This window comes from Callorhinus ursinus, unplaced genomic scaffold, assembly GCF_003265705.2.
Source record: "Callorhinus ursinus isolate GAN/ISIS: 27379988/994484 unplaced genomic scaffold, GSC_fseal_2.0 scaffold50, whole genome shotgun sequence".
In the NCBI taxonomy this organism is placed as follows: domain Eukaryota; kingdom Metazoa; phylum Chordata; class Mammalia; order Carnivora; family Otariidae; genus Callorhinus; species Callorhinus ursinus.
In genome coordinates, this window is record NW_027397112.1 from 9,283,116 (window position 1) to 9,307,776 (window position 24,661).

The 24,661-nt window shown below is 43.7% G+C and overlaps 2 protein-coding genes across 21 annotated transcripts in view; one reads left to right on the forward strand and one right to left on the reverse strand.

Moving 5' to 3' along the window:
* Window positions 1-24,661, reverse strand: part of LOC112837639 (uncharacterized) — a 132,425-nt gene that overhangs the window by 72,917 nt on the left and 34,847 nt on the right. For 4 of the 14 annotated variants that reach the window (XR_012375388.1, XR_012375390.1, XR_012375392.1 and 1 more), the window contains 2 exons: window positions 22,583-22,677; window positions 15,178-16,172 (listed from right to left, as the gene is read on the reverse strand). Coding sequence is in view for 7 of the 14 variants with exons in the window: in XM_073883083.1 (XP_073739184.1) it covers window positions 12,094-12,254; window positions 16,121-16,172; window positions 22,583-22,677 (308 nt within the window). In the remaining 7 variants the exon portion in view is untranslated. The other 10 variants (XM_073883083.1, XM_073883076.1, XR_012375387.1 and 7 more) reach the window with 8 other exon arrangements.
* The window catches only part of MARCHF10 (membrane associated ring-CH-type finger 10), a 79,952-nt gene that overhangs the window by 19,060 nt on the left and 36,231 nt on the right, over window positions 1-24,661 (forward strand). For 5 of the 7 annotated variants that reach the window (XM_073883072.1, XM_025890073.2, XM_025890075.2 and 2 more), the window contains one exon: window positions 18,657-18,828. In XM_073883072.1, coding sequence (XP_073739173.1) covers window positions 18,657-18,828 — 172 coding nt within the window. Of the gene's footprint in view, window positions 1-817; window positions 1,002-18,656; window positions 18,829-24,661 lie in introns of all 7 variants that reach the window. The other 2 variants (XM_073883074.1, XM_073883073.1) reach the window with 1 other exon arrangement.

Sequence of the window (24,661 nt, forward strand, 5' to 3'; positions counted from 1 at the left end):
ATGTTTGCACTCTGTCTCTGTACCTCAGTTTGCCAGAGAACCCAAAACAACATGACTTACATAATCTCAATTTTTTTCCAGGTAATGATATCCCAAGGGTTTGGGCCTTGATTAGACAAGTGCCTTCAAGGTCACGTCTTCTGTATCAAGAAGAGTGAAAAACCAGAATTTTCCACAGTGAAATTCACCTCTGCTTTGCTCTCTGTATTACTGATATTCTTTGGGGGATACTGGAGGATTTGCCTCTGGATACAAAAGCACAGGAAGGCTGGCGGGGGCGGGGGTGAAAATGTCACTGAATGCATCACTCATCAGCCATCTGACTTGTGTGTTCGTAATGTTGATCCCCGCCCCCCTGCTCAGTCCTTCAACTTTTGCTTCATACGAATGAAACCAGAGATCCCTTATGAGATAAACCAGATCAGGAACTCTTCAGCCCCCAGGATCATGGGTTGGTTTGGAGTGTTCTCTTCTCAGGTTTGGGCCCCCGCCCAAATGTCTCTGAAAATCTGGTTGTTCTTAAACCCTTACAGTATGGGGTGCCTGGGTGGCTCAGTCGGTTAAGCGTCTGCTTTCAGCTCAGGTCATGATCCCAGGGTCCTGGAATCAAGCCCTGAATCGGGCTCCCTGCTCAGCAGGAAGCCTGCTTCTCCCTCTTCCACTTCCCCTGCTTGCGTTCCCTCTCTCGCTGTGTCTCTGTCAAATAAATAAAATCTTTAAAAAAAGAAAAAAAAAAAAAAACCCTTACAGTATGGGCCTGCCCCGCTATATTTCGAATCCTGAGGGAATACAGAACTTATCAAACCTCTTTTTATAGGATCCTCAGTGCCAGGGAGGTCCTGGAGCCAGTCTCCCAGAGGAAGCTATAAGAGTGCTGCCACCTGCCAAAGGAGAACTCAGGACAGACCAGTCCCAGTTTGCAGAGCTCAGTGGGTTGAATGCCACATCAGGCACTACAGGTGCAAAAGATAACTGGTCAATGAGAAAAGAGCAGGAGAAAGGTACAGTTCAATGTGCAGGGGTAAACCTAACCAAAGCCCTCCTCCATAGGTAAACATTCCCCCTACATAATTCCCTTCTAGAGACTCCTGTGGCTGAAAACTCTCCGAGGAAAGCATTGCCTCTGATTTGTAAAGGAGAGTTCATTCCGACTGAGCGGGCAGTGTGTGAGTGGATTGCTTAATCCACAGGACGCTTTCCACTGCACTCACTGAGTGAAGCGCACCACCACCAAATTCTGATGCTTGTATTGCAGTTTCCGCCTCTTGTTCCTTCCTTGACCCAGTCTCAGATGATCACAATTCTGATGAACCTGGCATTAGAGACATTTACCATCCAGTAATAGATCCAGTACCAAGCTATCATATCCAGACACCTGCCTGGAGGCGGCAGATCCCCAAACGCACAGGTAACACAGCAGCCACTCCACGATGCACCATGACCTCTCTACTACCTGTGGCTTTAACTGTACCTTAGGCAGAGGCTGGGTTACACCTAAATCCAAGATAAAGCCATAACCATCAAGCTCATGCTGAGATGTTCTTAAAGCGGCACCTCCTAAATACATTTAAGTCAGTGGTGTGGCAAAGTAGAAAGAACACTTACCATCAAGAGCCATCTCTGTCCCTCATCACAGTGTGAATTCAGACAAACCACTTCTAAGCACTTCAATTTCCCATCAAGGAGATACTTATTATCAATGCTTATCTCGTGGGATCAATGCGAGAACAAGAGACTCTTACGTTCATACTAACATTAGATTACATTATAAATTGCCTTGGCGTCCAGCTAGTCTTACAAACGGTGCTCTAGGAGCTATCAGTGGCAGAGCAGGTTCTGAGGCTTCTAGAATACCTTCTTGCGCCTCAGCCCAATCCCAAACCACATTTCTAAAAGCCAATTTAATTTTAAAAAGCAACTTAATTTTAGACACTTTTCAAAGTTACATACAACCATGTTAACTGTTTCATCAGAGTAGAATAAATAGGGAAATACACAGCAGCTCCATCTAATCAACTAGGAGTTGGATGATTAGTAGACTAAAAAGCAAAGCAGTCTCTTGAAATGAGCAGGAAACCGTGTCCCCGAGATAACTGCTGGCCTAGAGGAGCCTGCTGTAACTGACAGGATATTTCGCCCTCCCAAACCTTCACAGAGAAGAAGCAGGAGCCCCGATTACCCCAGAGAAAATGATTAGCCCAGGACTTGGGGGTGGGGGGGAGCAGCAACGTTCTATGAAGAGGGGCGTCATGAGCTTTTCTCATCTTCTAGCCTCGCTGAAGGGGACACTGTTCCAAATGCACAGACCAAGGACTTAGGACATGTTGTCACTGCATTTACTTCATCAGCAAAGAAGGCAGAGACCAAGAGTACCGTTTGCCCTGCTGATAACAGGATTATTGTCCTTCACCATCAGCAACCGGCAACTAAAGATTTAGATTCCGTGTCACAAGGGCCCAACGTTACATTGGGAAGGAGGCAGTAAACCTGACACCAGCAGCAACTGGCTCGTCCCCAGGCCTGGCTAAGTGGGATGTTGACCGGTGAGATCACCTGAACCTCCCAGAAAACACAGTAAGCTTAAGTGTGAAGGTGATTACCCAACATAAACATTTTAAATTGTTTTGTTCATGATGATCTGCACAAACTTTGGAGGTTGAAATAAAAAAAAAAAGCCTCTTCAAGTGACCTGCAGTGGCTTAAAAAGTCAGAATATCCATCTATACATGAGGGCAGCAGAAGTCTAGAACTGTGCTGTCCAATAAAGTGGCCACTAGCCATGTGTGGCTGTTTACCTTTACCTTTAAATTAATTAAAAGAAAATTGTAAACCTAGTTACTTGGTCTCGCTAGCCACATTTCACATGCTCAGTAGCCACATGTGTCCCATGGCTGCCATACTGGATCACAAAAATATAGGACATTTCCACCACTGCAGAAAGTTCTATGGGACAGCGCTGCTCCAGATTGCAGTCAAGTTCAAAAAACAAGAGCCCCTGGGCCAGGAACAGGTTTTGTTTCCCAGAAAGTGACCCTGCATAATGCACAATACAGTGTTTTGCATACTGCAGCTCCTTGCAAATGTTAGCTCTCTGATGATGGTGCAGCTGTCCAAAAAGGCTGGCTCGATTTGCATTTTGTGTTTTCTGAGACCTTGGTATATTTGCATGCCTCCTTTCATTACCTATTTATTCAGCTTATCCTGCCTGTGAAACCTTCAGCTTCTCCCCTTTCAAACGGCTCCCATTAATCTGTCAATGTCAACCTACCAACACCCTTACCGGTGTCATGAAAGCAGCCAGGGCTTAGCACAGGGCATAAGCGTTCCATGACTCACACTTTTAATTTTCCCTAACTTCTGCTTGTCCGTTCTCGGATTCCTTGAGGGTCTGGCCTCCCTTCTTTCTGGCTCCAGGCCCGTGTGTGGATGAGGCAGGTCACACACGCACACACTGGTTCTACCTGCCAAAAGGCCCCACCCTGGGAGGCTGTGAGTCATCGCTAGCACCTGGTATGGTGTTTGTCATAGCCGCCCTCTTGACTGTAGCTCGGATTCTGCACCCTCGAGGTGTACCTGAGTAATCCCGCAGCTCTGCACACGACATCTCGAGCTCCAAATGTACGTCACGGAGAGGGAATGTGCAGCCCACGGTTTGACAAGTGCAGATCTGTGGGAATTCTCATTTGTTTTCCATTTTAGCTGTTGATCTGTTCACCATGGCGTGTCCCACAAGCGCCTCAGACTCAAGATGCTGACTGTATCATCTGTTTCCCTCAAAATGGTTCCTCTTCCTGAATTTATTTCTGCCCAAGTCACAATTCCAGAAATTATCTTGGGTTCCTTCTCCTGCTCCTTCTCACACTTCATGGCAATCAGACACCAAAGCCAGACCGTCTTGTCTCCTTCCTCGTGAATCTGTCCAACAGCACACCCCTCTGCAGGGCCATCTTTTTGGGCCTGGCCTTTTTTGGCCTTCCTATAACACCCTCTGGGCTCAAGTCCACCTTGGATCTTCCTATCTTCCTCCTCCCTTCGGCTGGAAGCTACTCCAGAGCGGGTGCTGTTTATCGTCATACTTCCAATGCCCACCACCTAATAGGAGCTCCATGAATGTGTGACGGCTGACAGTTACAAGAATGTTTTAGGAATGCACACATGCTGAAGTCCTAGTGATATAGCCATAACAGCCAAAATAGGAATCCTCATCATGAACGAGAGAAAACAGGAGATGCTGTTCCTTGGAGCAGTGAATGCTCCCTGATGTTGCTTAAGAGGCTAGTAGTTTAGTGAGGCTGCCGAGGTGCGATGGCCAGTTTGGGCTTGAAGACAAGTCAGTTACAATCAACCACTTGGAAACCTCCATGCTGGTGTTGACCAGAGAGTGACTAGAGAAACAGAGCCTTCTTTCCCACGGCATACCCCTCTGCAAATGGACAGATGGCTTCTTCAAAGCCCTGGCTAAGTTCCTTTTGTCACAGACCAACAAGAACACAAGGACATAAGAGAGTCTGGATTGAAGCTCTCTGTGGACGGAGGAAACTCAGAATGGCCCAAAGTTGGCCCAGGACTCAGTTGTACTTTATAACAGAAGTCATCTTGTTATAAAAACATGATTTAATGTTCCACCAGAGAACTCACCAGACTAAACCAGAGACTTCTTTTAGGATTAGATTATAGATTAATTGGAATACCTGGCGAGCATGCCCCTCTGTGGGCAAGCCAGGATGCCGGAGGTCTTCAGCAGGACTGATGGAGCATACAAAATGCTAACTGTATGTTGGGCAAAGCCAGCAGCGAGCGCTTCATTTCTCCTTCATTTCTGTGCTTTGTCTGAGTTCCACTAGGTAATTTAAAAATAGGCCATGGCAGTAAAATGGGGCAACTGTCAGTTCAAATTGCAGCTGTTTCCAGAATGTTGTCCTGCCTTTTTTAACAGATAAGCAAGACAGCCTCAAGTCAATCCTTCCACTGGGGTGATTCTGCCACGTGGCCGGGTGACACAAACCCCAATTGTTATCCCAGCTCAGTGAAATTGTCAATGCCAAGAATCGGTGGCCTCTGACCCACAGAGTTCCTTGTGTTAATTGGACTCAGAAGCTCCAAAAGTGCATGGGAGAAGATCATAATAAAGTAGCTTTTTTTCCCATCTTATGTAATGCTATGTGTTTCAGTTTACTACATTTTATTAAAATTCCCTCCCTTAAAAAAAGTGGTCCTAATTATTTTTTAAACGCAAAAAGCTTGTTAAAAACCAATTAAAATTCCAGCTATCAAAATTTTAAGTTTTTTCAGTTGCAAGATATTATTTGGGTGCATATCTGCATTAAACATGATTTATAACATACAGCATTTCATCCTAAAATTTTCTTTGGTATTGCTTTTATACTGCTTTATTCACTAAAGAATTTTGAACTGCTTGCGTCCAAGACACGGTGCTAGGTGCTATGGGGACAGGGTACTAAATAAACCATGCCCCCACCCTTGGGTTGTTCACAGTGCTGGCTAAATAAGATGTCGCACAAACGCGTGCAGTTCAAGACAGCATCGGATGAGTGTAAGAAAAAGGCAAAAGGAACCCTGGAGAAGCTTCATAGAGGATGCAGATTTTCCCCTGGATCTTAAGGCACCACAGGATTCGGGAAGCTGGAAGTGGGGTGGGGAGCCGAGGTAGGTGGAAGGAACAGCCCAAGTCAAAGAGATACGGGCACTCTTGGGCAAGGGTGAGCTGTCCCGTCTTCCTGTGGCACGGGGCATGTACATCAGACTTCTTTTCAGAGCTCCTGTCCCTGGAGGGCACCAATCATATCCCTCCCACACCCTTTCTTTAAGATCAGGAGACAGGAGGCTGCCCTTCTCGCTCCCAGACCACTGCTCCTCAGGCTCTGATGGAAATACGGGTGTACTAAGGCTTGCGCTGTTTTATTCCACCATCCCTCCCTGACCATCATCCCTATTGTCTCCTGGCCATTCTCTCTCAGTGAGGACTCTGGCAGTGGCTGGCTCTCTGTTCACCCATCTTCTGGTCTCCTGCCATAATCCTGGATGACCTTGGCACCCACCTGGACGATCAGACCACACCCTGTCTTCTCAGTTCCGGATGCATCTTAAGTGTCCCCCTCCATGCCACTCTGCCACCACCTCCCCGCCCCACCCCACCCCCCGACAACAGCACATCCTGGATTGCAACATCAACCAAAAGTTCTCCATCTCCAAAATCCACTGATCACACCAGACTTCCAGCTCTCCTGATCATCCCTTTTTACTATGACATCTCTTCCAGCTCTTGGGAACCTCTGGTCCATTAGCCCTTAGCTCTCTCGTGGGCCCCCTTACTGACTTTCCCTTCCTAAGCAGCCTAGATTCTGTGCTTAATCCTCTTAATAAGGGGAGGTGGCTCAGTCGGTTGAGCATCCAACTCTTGATCTCAGCTCAGGTCTTGATCTCACGGTCATGAGTTTAAGCCCGGCTTTGGGCTCCATGCTGTGCATGGAGTCTACTTTTTAACAAAAGTCCCCTTAATAATTCCCTTGCCCTTTGTCTTTTTTTCTCATCTCCCTGGCAAAATCCCAGCCATCCGTGGTCTCTGGGTCTCTATCCAGGTCCCTGGCAACTGCTGGAGAAAAATCACTCAAATGTGAGACATGGTGACCACTGAAAGATCACAGCGACCAACCTCCTGGAACTTCTCAGTGCTGCCCAGTTTCCCTGCTCAACTCTCTCTTCCTCTCTCGAACCTTCTTCCCTTTGCCGTCTTCAGTCCCTCCTCTCTTCCACCCCACACCTTAGTGGTCCTCAGATGGAAGCTTCCTCAGCTCTCTGCTGCCCCGCCCACCCATTCCCTTCCTTATGCGCCACCCTTCCCTCGGTCCCACTCGTTACAGGCCTCTCCGCCTCACCTCAAGATGCCTGCTCCTTGCTGTCCTCCGGACCTTTATCCATCCAGCTCCCTTCCCCGCCTGCATCTCCAGCTGTCCCTGAGCCTTCCCATCAGCATCTAATCATGATCCAAGATCTCCTTACCAAAAAAACCCCAAAATACAAAAAAAAAACAGTTCCTTGGTCCCACATCCCATCCACTTGTTTCTTCTCTTTCACAAAGTTCTCAAAAGAATTATTTACACTGACTGACTCCATTTCCCCACCTCCCACTCACTCTTCAACCCACTCCAATCTGGCTTCCATGCCTGTCATTCCACCGAAATGGCACTTTGTCAAATGACTTCCACATCTCTAAACGCGGCAGGTCTTTCAGTCCTTGCCATGCTTGACTTGCCCTCTTGGCAGCGTTGACTGGCTTCCTGCCTGACTCGGTCCCTCTTGAAATGCTGCGTCCCTGAGCTCCTACAAAGCCACCTTCTCCTCCAGGGCTCCTCCCTGTCTCCTCCTCCTCCACTCAGGCTCTGAGCCCAGGATTCCTCGAAGCTCGATTCTCTTCTCACTCCATACCTGGGGGGTTTATCCTTGTTTTGTATCACACACCTCTGGGACAGTAGGGTGAACTCTCTAGATCCTCTTCTCAGAACATTTTCACCAAATGCATAAAATAATACATGGGGCTTCAAAGGAAACCACGTTTATCAAAAGTCATCAAAATATTTTTAGAAATCTGTGATTCAGTAATATATGTGCTTCTTTATTAACACGTTAAATAACAAGTGATGGGCGTGAAGGGGATTTTGAGACATCTGTAACAAATTTAATGCAATGTGAAAATATCTGTGATTGCTATTGGTGACAAAGTGACAGATACTGCTGATACTACCGTGATTCATTGCCTACGTTCAGAAATGAAAGCCATGCTTAGATTGCAGTTGGAGGTTAGTGGAATTTCCCATTCAAGTTCATGACCCGCCCCCAAGAAGTCCTGCTCTATAAATTCCCCTTAGGTCACCTCAAGATGTTAACTGCCAATGAGTCCCAGATCTCCATATCCAACCCAGAACTCACTTGTAATCTCCATGTCTGAATATTCAACTGTTTACTCATTAGATCTACTTGGAAGCCTCCACAGGCCTAATGCTAGAGTCCCCAACCCGGCCCTTCATGCTTCCTTTTGTGCAGCATCATCAGAATCTGGCACTCTCTCCTCCTCACACTCATATTCAATTCAGTCTCCAAGTCCTTCCCATTTTACTTCCCCAAGTTTTTTAATCTGTGTGCTTCCCTTCTATTGCCTAGTTAGGTTACTGCGGAGACCTCCTAGCCAGTCTTTACTTCTACTCCTGCCCCTAAATCCCTCTTTCCTTACCACAGGTGGAGTGATAGTGACGAGTGGAACCCTGGCCCACTTAAACCCCTTCTGTGGCTTTCGGTGACTTTCAGAATGGAAACCAAAACCCATCATCGAGCCAGCAACGCCCTCCTGGTTCTGGCCTTCTGTGCTGTTCCATCCACACTGGCTTTGGGTCCTCCTACGTGCCAGGCCACCTCTTGCTAAGGAGTCTTTGTACATGCTGTTCCCTCTTCTTACAACACGCACCCTACCTTCCCACTATGCCTCAGATGTCAGCCCAGGTCACTTCCTCAGGGAGGTTTTTCCAAACTGCCCCATCCCCCCAAACCAGATTCGGGCCCTTCTGCCCTATATTCTATGGCTGTCCAGATGCTTTTATTTTTTTAATTTAGAACATGTAATTTTACATTTCTTTAATGATTATTTGATTAAATGACCTACCTTCCTACCTGGACTGTAAGCTCTGTAAGAGCCAAGTCTTTGTTTTACTCATCATTTCCGTATCCCATCGTATGTGGCTATATTGCGTTTTCCATGGAGAATCACCTGTTAGTATAAACTTATGGGCATCCTAAAGCACCAATTTTAAGAGACATTTCTCTTAAAATTTATTTCACATTGACTTTCCTATATTGATCATTGATCTCTCATTGTTACCAGATGGTATCATGAAGGAAATATTTTAAATCTAATGAAATGTTTATTGTGGGCCATAAAAAGAAAACTGGCAGTGTTCCAAGTACCTAGTTTATCCCGGCAGCCCGGCAATATCTATATCTACTGCTCCATTTCCTCCCGGTGTTTTACTCTGAGAGCTTCAAAACATATAGAAGAGTTGACAGGATTGTGTAGTGAATATCCATATACCCACCACCCAAAGTCTACAGATGTTGACATTTTGCTATATTTGCTTTATCGCATATCGATCTATCCATCCACTGATCCACCTTGTGTTTTGGTGCATTTCAAAGCCAGTTGCAGACATCAGTCCTCTGCCTCCCCCGCCCGAAACACTTCAGCATGTACATCACTAACTAACACTGAGTATTTGTTTATGGCTTCTGTGGTTTTGATTATTCATATTTTCTTCCAGTTTTTGTTTTAGAGGTAGAAATTACCTCCAGTGAATTGTACAAATTTTAACAGTAATAGTTAATGAGTTTTGACAAATGCATGTAACCATGCAACCCAAACCCCCAACAAGTTTTTATCACCCCATGAAGATTCCTTATGCCCCTTTCTAGCCAATTCTTGTGCCTGTCCCCTCTCAGAGGCGGCTGCTATTCTGTTTTCCCCATAAATTAGTTTTGCCTTTTCTTGTTCCATTTTTTAAAAAAGATTTATTTGAGAGAGCGCGAGCAGGCAGTGGGAGGAGGGAGAGAGAGTCTTAAGCAGACTGCACTGAGAGCGGAGCCCAACTCAGGGCTTGATCTCAAGACCCTGAGATCATGACCTGAGCCAAAACCAAGAGTTAGATGTATAACAGACTACACCACCCAGGACCCCTCTTGTTCCATTTTTTTAAATGGTTTTGAGTTCAACTTTTAAGTCATCTCAGACCCTTTTTAGAAATAGGTGGAGGGTGCCTGGGTGGCTCAGTTGGTTGAGCAACTGCCTTCGGCTCAGGTCATGATCCTGGAGTCCCCGGATCGAGTCCCGCATCGGGCTCCTGGCTCAGCAGGGAGTCTGCTTCTCCCTCTGACCCTCTTCCCTCTCATGCTCTCTCTCATTCTCTCTCTCTCAAATAAATAAAAAAATAAAATCTTAAAAAAAAATAGGTGGAATATACTAAGTCAGGTAAGATAAATGAGCCTGTGTAATAATGAAACTAAAATTACATATGAGTTACAAATCAAAATTACAATCTTCTTCCAAAATGACAAAGACTTTTTTAAAAAAGAGAATATATGTAGAAACTGGCATTCTCATACACATCTAGAAATGTAAATGGATACCAATATTTCTAGAGGACAATTTGGGAACAAAAAACTTTAAATCTTTGTGATGCTTTTAATCTACTAATATAAATTCCCACTTTGGGAAACTTGAGATAATTAAAGATGTGTATAAATCTATAAGAATATTCACCATAGCACTATTTATTTTAGCAAAAAGCTGGAAGCAAAGTATATGACCAACAGAAAGAATTATGATAGATCCCTCCAGTAATTGAGGAGTATATTCTGAAGACAAAGAGAACTACCAAAAAAGAATGAACTTTATGTAGTGGGTTTATTCTTAGAGTAATATTTGTATTGTAATTCTGACATTATTTCATGTTTATTACAGACTAAAACACAAAAATATTAAGGAATAAAAGATATTAAATGTAAAATACAAATATAAAATTTTTTAAAGGAAGGGAAAGCTCCATATAGTGTTACATTTTAATTAGAAATATCACTGTGAACTCATGATTTTTTAAATATGTATTTCTAATGAATTCTATTGAAAGGATTTAGGAACAATGCCACACCACTAGCAATGAACGCACCTCGCATATAAGTATTAATTCGTAAGTACCATTTTAACTAAAAGGAACCAGAGCTTCTTGGATTCCAGGTCTGAGGTAAAATACAAGGTGAAGCTAGGATATTTTATTGTACCAGAAAGCAAAGAAGTGCTCAAAAACTCAAGTCAAAAGTCAACTTCAGTGGACTCCCACTCACCAATTCGGTACAATTTGAGTATCAAAGGTTGTGATGAGGTAACTGAGTAAAATATATCCTTGAGACCACAATGATAATAAATTACATACGTAAATAAAAGAGAAAGGGGGATTCCTCCTTTAGAGAAGAATGCCAGCTATTAATTATAGAAGAAATGACAGAATTAGAAAAATCGTTTTGCTACCCCTGTATAATTACCAATCAGGAAAAGTACATCAAAAGACACTAAAATCACTGGGTAAAATGTTGTTTATGAATAGGCTAGTCAGTATCAAAGAATCATCTGTAGATTACCTACTAATTGCAATGGGGGGAAAAATGTAACTTTACACTGAAGAAATCTGATAGTCACCACCTTTCCCTAGAGATCAAGCAGCACTGTGAGGTGCTGATGTGTGATGTTATGAAGGACACCACACCACCTATAGAATATGCATACCAAAAATGGTTAACCTGAATTTTATTATGAGGAAACAATCAAATTCAGAACATAAGACCTATGAGGCTGGGACTCCTCAAAACAGTAAAAAAACACGAAAAAGCAAGAGAGGCAGAAAACCAAAGACTAAAGGGACATAAAAACTGCATGCAATGCATGTACTTTGATTGGATCATAGATCAAAACAAACAGCTAAAAAAAATTTTTTTGGACAATTTGAATATGTTCCACATATTAATGTCATGGAACTATTACATTTCCTTAGTTAAGATAAATGGTATTGTGGCTTTGTAGGAGAATGTTTTGATAGGAGATGCATGTTTAAGTATCTAGGGGTGAAGTATCATGAAGTCTAGTTATTTTGAAATTCTTCAGAAAAATATAGAGAGAGCACACGTGTATGAGAGCATACACATGCAAACTGACAAGCTAAAGAGTAATGGGTATTATTTGTACTATTCTTTCAACTCCTCTGTAGATTTGACATTCTTCATAATAAGACTGAAAAAAACATTAAAAAGGTATCTGTTGATGCAATGTATCATTAAGTGAAACAGTATATATGGTACAATTCTACCTTTTAATCATATTCATACATATGTATTTATAAAAGTGTTAGAGTAATGTCAGCTACTGTGACAAAGGGACCAAAAACGTGATGACTCTGTCAAGATGGAAGTTCAGTTCTTGTGCCTGTGACAGTTCAGGATGAACCAGATCAGCAGGCAGGCAGCTCTCCTCCACCAGGACTTTCAGAGACAGGCTGATAATGGTTCGGTTGTCTTCGACACACGACTTTCAAAGTTGTTACCTTGCAAGTTGAAGTGCGGAGCCAGACACTGAGGCAGAATGCACACATCACTCCCACTCCCACCGGCTGGTGAGACTTTCCTCCTGAGTTCACATCTAGTGGCTGGGGAGACAGAAACCTGCAGTTCAAGGTAGGTGGCCATATCCAGAAGGATTTCAGTGGAAAGCTAGTCGCCTCCAACACAGTCATGAAAAGGGAGTCTTAAAGAATACAGACCAAGCTATTTGCAGTTTTTATTTCAAGGTTAAGGGGGTTGTGAAGGTTTTGAATTTTTCTTAGGCTTGTCTTGATTTTTCCATTATGAACATGCGTTTCTTTTGTAATGAAGAATTACACTTTATAAAAATAAGCCACTGAAACTACAAAAAGATTATTTCACTGGCAAATCTGCAGAATGCTTTATTTTCCCAGTCTGAAAGAAACCTACGTGTTAATCTTAATACCATGTTAAGAATTTTCTACTCAGACCCACAGTCTCTATCACACTGACTCTCAATCCCTTGCTTGAATCTCAGAGCCACTTCCCCACCATCTGACCCCACCTTGCTATCCAGCTTTTGTTCTCTCCGCTCCTCTCACACTCTCTGCTATGGCCCCTGGCCCTGCTGTCTGAGAATCATGCCCGACTTCTTACTCCATCCATACCCTGGCTCTTGAAATCATTACCTGCCTCATGAACCCTGCCTTGACTTCACATCTTTTTCTGTGAGTTCCTTTGGAATTCATAATTGGTGCCACCCAATTTATTGCTTAATTAAATGTTGTTTTGAATTTTGCTAGTATGGGATAATCTTCTCTCTCCCACGGGAAGGTTTTTGTCTTTAGATTCCTTCATGGTGCCTAGCATGGGGTTGAAGACATAGTTGTTGCAAATGATACTTCTCAATTCCCACATTTTAGACATATTCTTTTGAGTAGGAGGTAATTTTGTAGGTGATCTCCATTTGATGGCCAAATCTTTTATGATCCTCAGATGCTCCTCTCAGCTAAATGGGGAATATGAATTCAAATAAAGAATGGAGGAGAAATATATTGTAGCCACACTACATGTGAGAAATACCCAACTGAGATCAGTCTCAATGTGCTACGAAACACTACACTGGGGACGCCTGGGTGGCTCAGTCGTTGAGCATCTGCCTTCGGCTCAGGTCATGATCCCAGGGTCCTGGGATCGAGCCCCGCATTGGGGTCCCTGCTCAGCGGGAAGCCTGCTTCTCCCTCTCCGCCTGCTACTCCCCCTGCTTGCTGTCAAATAAATAAGTCTTTTAATAAATAAACACTACACTGTAGCATTCAAATTTTTTAAAATCTAACATTTTCTGGCCACATACCACTTCCTTACCCCACTGCCCACCACACAGAACTCTACCCCAGAGAACACCATACATACTTGTCCCCAAAAGCACGAAAATGTGTCCCCACCTGTGTAAACTGACAGTGATTTCCACAACACACAAGGGATCAATTTGCATTACAAGAAATACCTAGCAAGTGTCAGAAAATCTGTCATGTTTGCTATCTCAGTCACTTGCAGCTCTGAGTTTCACCCAGAGGCCATTCCATAGTGAGATGGAGAGTAAGTACAAAGACAACTCTACAGTCCCACATACCCCTCCTTCAGGGAGCAGACCCAGTGGTCATCATACATTAATTTAATCACCAAGGCCACTACTGCTTTCAGATCAGTGTCTCAGGCTGAGTCATTCCAACTTGCTAGCATGAGAATCACAGACAGTGGCAGGTTGGCGGGGGGCGGGGTGCCCTTTACCAAAGTCAATGGTACAGACCAGTGCGCAGGATATTTATACATGTGACAGCCCATCTGACTCCAGAAAGCATCTTGTGGCAAAATGGGGAGCAAAGGTTTATTGCTGATCCCACTCTTACCCGGCCCCATCTGGCAGCTGTATCTTCAGGTGGGAGAGACAAATGGGGTTAAGCAGCAATCTGATTCCAGCAGGTGGTACATGAGTCCAAACAACCCCCCAAAAAAACAAAACAAAAAACCCCAAAACCCAAAAAAGGTTACTGATCCTTGTTCTTTATTGTTGTTGAAGTTTACGATTCCAGTAAGCTCAAAACTGTCAACATGGGCAGGACTTTGCTGCTCTTAAGAGTTTTTTTCTAGATAAGAGAAAGTTTAGCCTGCTTTGTGATACGGCCAGCACTCCGTGTAGAACACGCTAAATTTATGGTTCTTGAATACACAAAGGGGTCCACCCTATCCAGAATGCTATAAGCTACCCTCAATTCTCTAATGCTGTTTTTGTGTTTGAGGCACAATGTGAATGTGGACTTTGGAGATTTTGAGGATACACATTTGCACCCACAGTCCCTTGGTCACCCTTCCTATGTTGTTACTGTTTGAATGTCTAGAGTTACCATCTTGATCAGTCTTTCATACTCTCATGAAAATGTATTCATTTTGAATGTCATAAACACACGGTCTTTCTCTGGCACCAGACTGACACTACTCTTTGCCTCTTCCCTTTTATTCCCAGCAGGTTGTACCCTGGTCTACACGTCATAAGATCTGTTCAGCCCAGCTTTCCATCCCATGACATGTGGCAAAATAGGTTTAGTGTCTCCATTGATCAGAATTCAGCAGCACACGCTGGGGGAGGGAGATACCAGTTGCATACCAGTTGAGAATCAGTTTCCGGGGTCTTGGAAATGAGCCATCAGGCAAGAGTTGGAAAATAAGTTGGTCTTGCCTGTCTCTATTTTAGTCTCCTTGCTCTCCTAACCATCTCTGTTCACTGTCACCTGGCCATTCCAGACTCAACATTGTTAGGTCTCGGGTAAAAAATCTCGTCATTCTCACATCCCTGAGGAAATGCATTTCCACTCCCAATCCTTGGGTCTCCATCTTCCAGGCCTAACTAACTAGAACCACGACGGTGTCACCAAGCCGTTACTCCAGTGCCCAGTGCCACTGCATTCTCTGATGGAAGTGCCTTGCCTTCCTCATGTTGATTCTTTCTCTGAACTTCTGGGAGAACCTAGCCCTGGGCAAGGCTATTAGACCAGAAGAGCAAGTTGGGGATTTTTGGAAAACGTTAAGTACAAATATAATAACGCTCTAAAAAAATGTTAATTTTGACAACTTCTTTTAGTTCTTCTTTAGCTTTATTAGGACTTTCTCATCAAATTACAAATAGAGAACTTAGAATCCTCACAAATACCATGTAGCTTGATTTTTTAAAGTTTTTTCTAGTTCGTTTCTTTTTAAATGCTTTAGACTTTGATTTTGAAAGACCGAGCCGCTTTTCTTTCCTCAAAGGAAGAGCAATGTGACATTTCAACTTAGGAACATATGGGGGAAGAAATGAAAATTGTCATTACTGTTCAAAATGAGAAGAGGAAAAGAGTTTTAAAATCAACTTTAAATCAAAATAATTATTGTTTGATAATCTCTAAACGTTGTTAAATAGTTTCCATTCGAGACTTGCTGTGTGAAAAAGAAAAAGTACATTTTCTTAAGATGAGATAAATTTCAACTGACTACTTATAAGACAATCATAAATTATATAGCTTTTGAAAGAAACCAAGAGTCCAGTGTAGGAACTGATCCACCTTCTCTGTTCACATTTGTTCGGATTAGGTGAAAATCCAATAGGATGTTTCACTGGGGGTTTTGCTTTCAACAACAGGTAGTTAATATTCAGTAGCGAGCTAGTTAGCTAGGTAATTTAATGGATGAACATGAATGGACAGCTAATTGCAAAAGCCAACATGTGCATGGCACCTACTGCATGCCTGGCATTGTTCTAAATGCTGTAACACATCTTAACTCATTTAATCCTCACAGAACCATCAAAAAATAGACCACTATTGTTCATGCATGAAAAGAATCTGAGATGCAAAGAGATGAACTAAACTATATCACACAGTAAGTCTGTGAAAGGGCCAGGACTTACTCCCAGGAAGTTTTATTAAAACTACGCTTTAGTGCCCGAGTGACTTACTATGACTTGTCCCACCAAGGATCCTCCTCCCTGGATAATATGATGGGTTTTCCTAAGAGAGGACAGACGGGAATGGCAGAGAACATAAGAGGACATGAATAAAGGCAGAGAAAGCTGAAATGATTTGCTTACGATGACTCAGCGAAGCAAGCACATTCTAAGTATTATAGTTCCTGCCATTGTGACTTTAGTTTCCTGCTGACAAAACACCCTCTTTCAGCTGCAATTTCTGGACTCTTTGAAATGATTACCAACCAGAAGTAAGTTTTATGGAACCAGGAACCAGAAAAGGACGTACTCAGAATGCAGGTGCACAATTCCATATGGAATAGGCACTGTCTAGGGGGCCAAACTTTCACCTTCGGTGCTATTAAAGGCTTGAAGTATAATGAGTGGGTGAAGGAAGGATAAATACGGCTTAACACCCACCCAATAAAAAGTCTTGTTACCAACTCACTCCTTCCAGTTCACCACCGTCTGGGACAAGCAAAGAATCCAGCCCTGGCTGAGGGTGATGGACCCACAGTAATGGTGGACACTATTGTTCCTGATACTGTCACTGTGGATATTGGTAGTCTTAGCCCAGAGAATCTTTCCTGCCTTTGCTTTGGTTAGAAATAAAGGGCTGAAGGGGGCGCCTGGGTGGCTCAGTCAGTGAAGCATCTGCCTCCGGTTCAGGTCCTGATCTCAAGGTCCTGGGGTTGAGCTCTGCATCGGGCTTCCTCCTCAGCAAGGAGGCTGCTTCTCCCTCTCCCTCTGCCTGTCTCCCCAGCTTGTGTGCTCTTGCACTCTATCCCTCTCTGAAATAAAATCTTTAAAAAAAAAAGGGGGGGGGAAGAAAGGGCTGAAGAACAGACCCCTGTATGAGCAGGGTTCGCCACACACTAATGTCAGGTGTTTGTGTTGGGCAATTAAAGCCCACATTTCCTTCTCTGAAAACAGCCTGTCTCATGCTCAGATATGACCTAATGCTTCATCTTTGACATGTCACAATCATTTTCAAGGATTTCTATTAAATTCCAGAATCAAAAAGGTAAATGGAGAACTGATTTGTTAAGTCCTTTCTTTTCCCTGTCCCTTTATATTTGTTTTCTGAAACGACAGAGAGAAACAATAATTATCTGTTTGAAGGCTGTATCCAGACTCTAAATTACAAAACAGGACTTATAATCTTAGAGGATAATGATCTGTCCACCAGCCTTCTTTGCAGAAGACTGACAAGTAGGGGACTTCTTTTAGAATTCAGTTTGTCTTACATTGCGCCCAATAATTCAAAGCTACTCAGAGTATTTTCCTGAGTCAGGAGCCTTGAAATGAAAATGCCACAACTGTCAGCAAGAATGATGAGTGAGATCAATACAAACTGCCACAGTTGGGGAGGGGAGGAGGGGCGTTAATGTAGCACTCTTGTCTGCAAAAGACTGCATCTTCAGAGGATGTTCCAATACTGGACTAATGGGCCTGTAAAAAAACTGAGTGACCCTCTCCCCCGGGGGGTTTTGGGGTTTTGTTTGTTGCAAAGTGTTTCACAAATCATAACACCAGGACCTAAAACCTTAAGGCAGGGGGGCACCTGGGTAGCTCAGTTGGTTGAGTGTCTGGCTCTTGGTTTCAGCTCAGGTCATGAGCCCAGGGTCCTGGGATCAAACCCTGCTTGGGGCTCCGCACTGAGTGGGGACTCTACTTGAGGATTCTTTCCTCCCTCCTCCACCCTTCCCAACAATAAATAAATCTTTAAAAAAAAAAAAAAACCCAAAAAATCATAATGCAAGACTTAACTCCCCTCTCATGACCAGGTTTCCCATACCCATTTACACTGCTTTTATTATTTCTTTGGTGGGTGTAGTTGTGGCAAAGTATATAAAACTATCGAATGTCTGGATAATTTCGGTTGTGTTGGCAAGGCTATGCCGAGCTACTCTGACACTGCAGGAATCATGATTTGGCTGTGCACAGATTTATACTGACTTCTTTACAGAGGACTGACAAGTAGGAGACTTTTAAAAAGATTAGTCTGTCTTAGGTCGCACCCAATAATTCAGAATATTAAACTGAGGTCCCATTTTTTCAGTCCCAACACACTATCTAAATTTCCTTTTCATTGTTAAGTATATGATTACCATAAAGGCCATTTTTCCTCACCCACCCCCCAAAGCAGATCAAATAACAAAAGCAAGAAGTTTAAGGGCATTGTTTCTCCTGCTTTCATATGTAGCCTTTTAACATGAGCTGTTTGGGTTTATGCAAGGGTCAGAAATGCATTCTTTTCATAATGTTCTACAAGACAGACTCACAGAAGTGCCTTCTTTTTATATTGTTCTACAAAATAGACTTATTAACTTTGCTATTATTTCTAACTGATGCTTCTAAATGGATACAGTCCATCAAAGTCTCTCTGGTAAAAGGGCAAATTACGCGTGGCAGGAAGCTCCAGTGTTAGTGCTTAAGGGGCCCGCGCATTCAGCTCCCCTCTCCTCCACATAGCTAAGATGACCTACTTGGCCACTGATACTCAGACACCTTTCATTTTTCGTAGAGTTCTGGTGAGGAGGATCCTCAAGCCGAACCAAGACCGTCCACTAAGAGTTCTGCGGTTAAGTGTGATTCCAAACTTCCAGCAATTGACCAAACATCAGTCAAACAGAAGCATAAAAGTACCATGACTCCAAGGAAAGTGGAGAAGGCAGGCCCCAGCAAACCCTCTTCAGGTGAGTGGCTGAGTTACTGAAACACAAAATCTAAAATCCCAGTATTATAGGTAATGACAACAGTCAGACTGGTGGTATTGGTTACACCTAGGGTTCTCCAAGGGGTGAATTCAGGCTCTGGAGGGTCCAATGATCGTATGCAAATGGTAAAATTCATTTTGGGGTAGAAGAGCAGATCAAGGAGGTGCGAATTATGTAGAGTAACTGTTCCCACTGCCCACATTTCTGACCAATCACTGGCTTTGTGTGGCACTTGCCTAGAATTGGCATTTTTTCATCTTCTTCACCCTTGGGGGGGGGGGGAATAAAGGCATTTGGCCCCAGGTATCAAATTTTATGACTCAAGTGAGAGCATGAAGAGAAGCTTCCAAAAGCATCTGAATGCCATAATTTATAGCCAAGAAACAGAGTAATAAAGTCCTCCAGTTCTGGGGTTGTCCTCTCAGGGAGAAAAGGGGCTTGATAAATCCTCCCTTTTGTGCAATTTGGTAAATAATTCACTCTTTAGCTGCCTTTGAAGCGAAGACCAGTCCTCTGCTTGAGGCAGGAGTTATTTAATAGTATCCAGAAAGAGGATAAATTCAAGTGAAAGCGTAGAGTCCCTCGGGCTCATCCCCATCAAAGCCAACATATGGAGGACAAACTGGATTCCTCCGGAACGGACTTCGAAGTTGGGGTAACTAGGCAGAAAGGTCTGCCTTCTGCTTGCAGTAGAATGGACAATCCAAATTAACTGCCGAGGAATTTGTAAATAGTGTGCAATTCATTTAAATACAAATCACAACTACTTTCTAATCCTAAATAGCTCTTGTCATGCAACCACCCGTCCAGTAATGCATTTTTAGAAAATGGCAGCTTTCCCTCAGATTAACCACCCACATTTTGTTGCTTTAATGAAGTTAAAAAAAAAACCAAATTGACTTCTGAAATGATGTCCTTCCAAGCAAAGCCCGAACTCTCTTTCCTTATTTAATCAGGGGAAAGTATCATCAATAGTTAACAATTTCTCATTTTGAAGATTTTTAGTAGGAAGTATGTTTTTAATTCAGCTGTTTAAGAATGGAATAGAGCAGATAAGATCATTCCCCAAATATTTCAAAATACATGTTGTAATTTATTGAATTGGGGATGTTTTTAATAGAAAAAACTGAATTTAAATTCAAATAATGCAATTCCATTCACTCAATATAATTTCTAGCCTTCTTACTAAAACTGGGTAGCTATTCGCATAGGCTGCTTTGTCATCTGTGGAGAAAAATCATTAAGATGTACAGTTGAGGCCCACGAGACGATTTTGGTCTGTGTGATTAATACAGATGCTTTTCTGACTGAGCAAACTCCATATGGAACTTACAACACTGACAAAAGGAAGAATTAATTCACTTTACATTCTATAAAACATCACGTTTGAAGAATTACTAGCCTGGAAAACACCAAGGTTTAGGCAAGAGAGCCAAGTTGGCAGAAAGATATCTATTTCATCAAATGAGGGATGTTACTTGTAGTAAAAGCTTTTAAAAAGCACCGGCTTTATCGTCCTATTAGGACCCTAGACCATGTCCAAGATCCATGCGGGCAGGAGCTGGACTGGGCCCCGGCTGTCCAGCGAGGCTAGCAGTCCTGGTGACTGATGCCAGTTGCCACAGAAGCCGAAGCAATTGTGCAGCAAACCGCGTTCGCGAAGCTGGCCAAAAGCAAAGCGTTGGTGTGTTGAGATCCACTCATTTTACATGTGTAGATGCACCCTCAGAGTTCCTTAATTAGCACAGTGAAATGAGAGCCCAGAGACATGGTGAGAATTTAAGCGGAGTCTTTTCAGGAAAAGTCTAGTTGAGTGGCGCTAGCAGCTCAGGGGGGAAAAAAAAAAATCAAACGAATACCCTGCTGTTGGAGAAAAAGATTTGGGACCTGAATTATCTGGACACGCTGATCCAATCTACCAGGTAAATTCACAGGTTCTTGCTTTTCTTCACCTCTGCAGAAAAATATTTTCCTAAAGCTTTCTGGGGGTAATCCAAAGTCGGCAGTGAATCACCAAAACTCTTCCCATTTCAGAACTGGGATTCTGTGCAGAATTAAAGCATCAAACCCAGTGAAATCCCTTTGCAACATCTGTGTGATAGGCTAACCTTCCCCCACTGAGCTTTGCTAGACTTTTCCTGAATACAATAATATAGCTGGGAAATGTGGCCTGCCTTACATGCAGATCTGTGTAATGATAACCCATGACATAAAGGAGGTTTTCCTTATATCTATGGGAACTACCATCTAGAATTTAGGCTATTTACAATATAGAACCAATGGTGCCCTCTACAAATAGATTTATAACTGAGAAGGTGTCAGATTTTCATTGGTCTTCACACTCTATTAGAAGGAATTCACGCATTTTAAATTAAGTTCATCTCTTCCACGGAACTGTTGCTAAGTGAGCTGGCTTGTGATCCTCCATGCTATCTCCCTCCGTGTAGTGTTGAGCAAGCGCTTTAGAGTCAAGATGCTTGGATTAGCATCTGGGCCCCATTTCTTATTTGCTGTGTGGCTTTTGGGCGAGGGACTTCTCTGTGCCTCAGCTTCCTCACCTGTAAAGTGGGGGGTGAAAACAGATCCTACCTGCTGGGACTGCTGTAAAGATTCAATGATAAAACGTATCCTCAGCCATTAGAACTGTGCCCGATACCATAAGCACTTGGTAAATTACAGCATTATGATCTCTAGGATGTGAGAACTGTATTCACGAGAGAATGAACTAGAAACCCTTGTTTTCTGTCTTAATGTTGTCCCCCCTCCCCACAATCTTTTTTCCCCTTTACCAAAAATCAAAGTTGTATTTTTAAAATCCTGATATAAATGCAGGTACAGACACTTTTACTACACCCTGAATTTCCAAAGCACAACACAAAAGGGGAAAAAAATGAATAATCAGAAAGCATTCACCAAGCCAGAGATTTGCTTTATCTCCAAAAAGACTTGGAAAATTCAGGCAGTGAGTCAAGACCCAGCTGTGTCTGATGTGCAATGGATTCAGAAATCCTATTTCATGATCAAGGTGAACACAGATACAGGGTGGGAGAGAAGCCTAGCAGAGTTACATACTCTTCCTTCAGAATTCTGTCTGGATCCGTGAGAAGCAGAGCAGTCTGCAGGCCCAGCAAATGCTGGGGGACAGAGAAGCGAAGGGAGCTACCGTGGCCTCCAACTCCTGGACTCCTGCCCGCATCCAAGACTCCACCCAGCCCTAGCCTGACTTGTAAAGGAGCCACCTCTCCTTTCCAGAACCCGCAGAGGCATCCAAAGGCCACTGTGCTGTGGGGTTCCGGCGCCTGGAGCCCTGCAGACCTCTCTGCCTCAGTGCCAGGCACACGGGAAATGAGTGTGCCCTCTCCTGTCACCTAGAGCTTGGGCACCGTCTCCTAGTTATGTGCCAGGAAAACGGATCTGGATGGAGTCATGGAGCCTGCTTCCAAAACCTTGCCCTTTAAAACAAAGCCAAGTGTTCTGAAATTATCCTCACTTATTACTGAGTTCAATGTTAGTCATTACCAGATTCACATTTGTAGGAGTAGCAAAACCTATTCAGCTTAATAATGGCTTATTGTGAAGATGTATTCTTGTAAAGCTAAGAAACAGCAGTGAATTCAGATTTAAAAAGATAAACATCTAACATAACTATGGTCTTTTTTGAGTTGGGAAATATTTATTTGAATGGTAGCCTGGAAGAGAAATTTGAGGCAAATTCCAAATCTTCAAAACTTACCTTGCAAATAAATCCTGATGAAGATTTTCTCAAAAGGCCAAGATTAATGAATTTCCAGGCATGTCCACTGGTGTCCCAACAACTGTCCAAGCCATCTGCCCAAGTTAGAAAACAACCAACATAAGTGAATGCTCCCACTTTTATAGAGAGAATCAATTCTCAGTCATTTATGGTAATGCTCCTGAGACCAGTGGGGCTCAGGGACGTCACAGAGTCCAGAATTTGAAGTCCTGGTTCAGAATCCTCCTGGTCTATCACTTTATAGCCCTATAAATGTGAGCTGGCAACTTCTCTGAACTCAGTTTCCTTATCAGTAAAATCGAGTTTATTACCTATTTCACCAGGTAGACAAGAAGATTAAAATCTTGGGGAGAGCCTAAGCCTTACGTAGAGGTCAGTCCCCAATTCTCCCTCTGCTTATGAAGCCTACTCCTGCCACCACCTGCTGCTCCAGGGTTGGCATCTTTTTATAAGCCGCTCAACCAAAGCCATTTTAATTTGAGATATGAGAGGTTATAACTTTATTATAAAAAATTTTAGGGGCGCCTGGCTGGCTCAATCAGAAGATCCATGCAACTCTTGATCTTGGGGTCATGAGTTCAAGCCCCACGCTGGATGTAGAGAATACATAAATAAGTAAATAATAAACTTAAAAAATGTTAACTATCTGATTATCAATGAGGTCATCCACTTATCCGGTACCTCTGGGATGTTAGCAAATCCATCCAATCGGCCCTGCTGTCCCAAGGAGGAGGATACCAGGATGCATTAATTTCCTCATCTATCACCCATCCATTCTGCACTTTAGCATTCTGCTCACTACATGCTTACCTGCCAGGCGCTGCGTGGGTACTGGGGACACCGAAATGATAAACAGGACCTGCCCTCCAGGGGCTCACAGCTTAGTGGGAGGGCAGGGCACCAACATGTCCCTACAAAGGTAAGTTCCACGAGCTTGTAGGCAGGGACAAGTGGGGTGAAATTCCTAAAGGACGGGAGATGTAACCAGGGGGAAAGGCAAGAATGATGTGCCCCACAGGAGGTACGAAGTATGCAAAGCATGGAGGAGAGACAAAGAAGAGGGGGAAAGACAGACACACATCGAAGAATGGCAAGTCGTCTAGGGCCTTGGGCCTTGGAGCGTCCCCAGACTAGAGTAGAGGCATCACTTGAGAGCTTGTTAGAAATGCAGAACCTCAGGTCCCAGCCCAGATTTACTGAACCTGAACTTGCCTTTAATAAGATCTCTGGGATATTTGTATGCACATTTGAGTCTGAGAAACTCTGCTTCAGGAAGTGTAGAGTATAAAGCAGACACCCTACAAGTAGGCAAGGGCCAGGTGCCCAAGGGCCTTGAATGTCAAGCAAAAGGTACTGAAGCCTCAGCCAGGGAGGGGATCTAAGTGGGAAGCGATGCAATCCAACTGGCATTTTAAAAAGCAGACTGTAGCATGGAAAGGGGGCTGGTGGAAGGTGAGGGCCGTCTGACAGGCTGAGACACCAGGCAAACTGTAGGTGCAGTGCAGCCAGAAACAAGAAGGGCTGGGCCGGGAGTAAAAGCAGAGGGGACGGGGGAACGACTGGGCTTGAGGATGTTCAAGGAAGTACACCTGGCGGAACTTGGTGACCCCTGAGTGTGAGGATAAGGAAAAAGGAGGAACTAAAGAGAAGCTGGAGTTCTGGCCCGGAAAACTAGGCCAGTGAAGGATGCCTTTGCCAAGGCTGAGAAAGCAAGAAGAGAGTGGGCCCCATTCCGTGAGTGTTGTCTCTGAGGGGCAGGCAGGCTGCCCAGAAGGAAACACTAGGAAGCACCTAAGGATCCAGGTCTGTGGCTCAGCAGAGAGCTCCTGGCCGCCAGCAGGAATCCAAGGGCCTGGAGTGCAAGGGGGCTGAAAAGTGTCTTCCCAGACAGTGTGTGGAGCAAGCAGATATGATGTGGAGAAGGAGAGAAGGACAAGACAACCGCAGAGAAACAATGTGAAAAGTAGGAGCTGCTCCAGGAGCCTAGGGAGACATTTGGGAATGAAGGAACAGATAATCACGTCAAATCCTACACAGGATACAGTAAGGACTGAACGC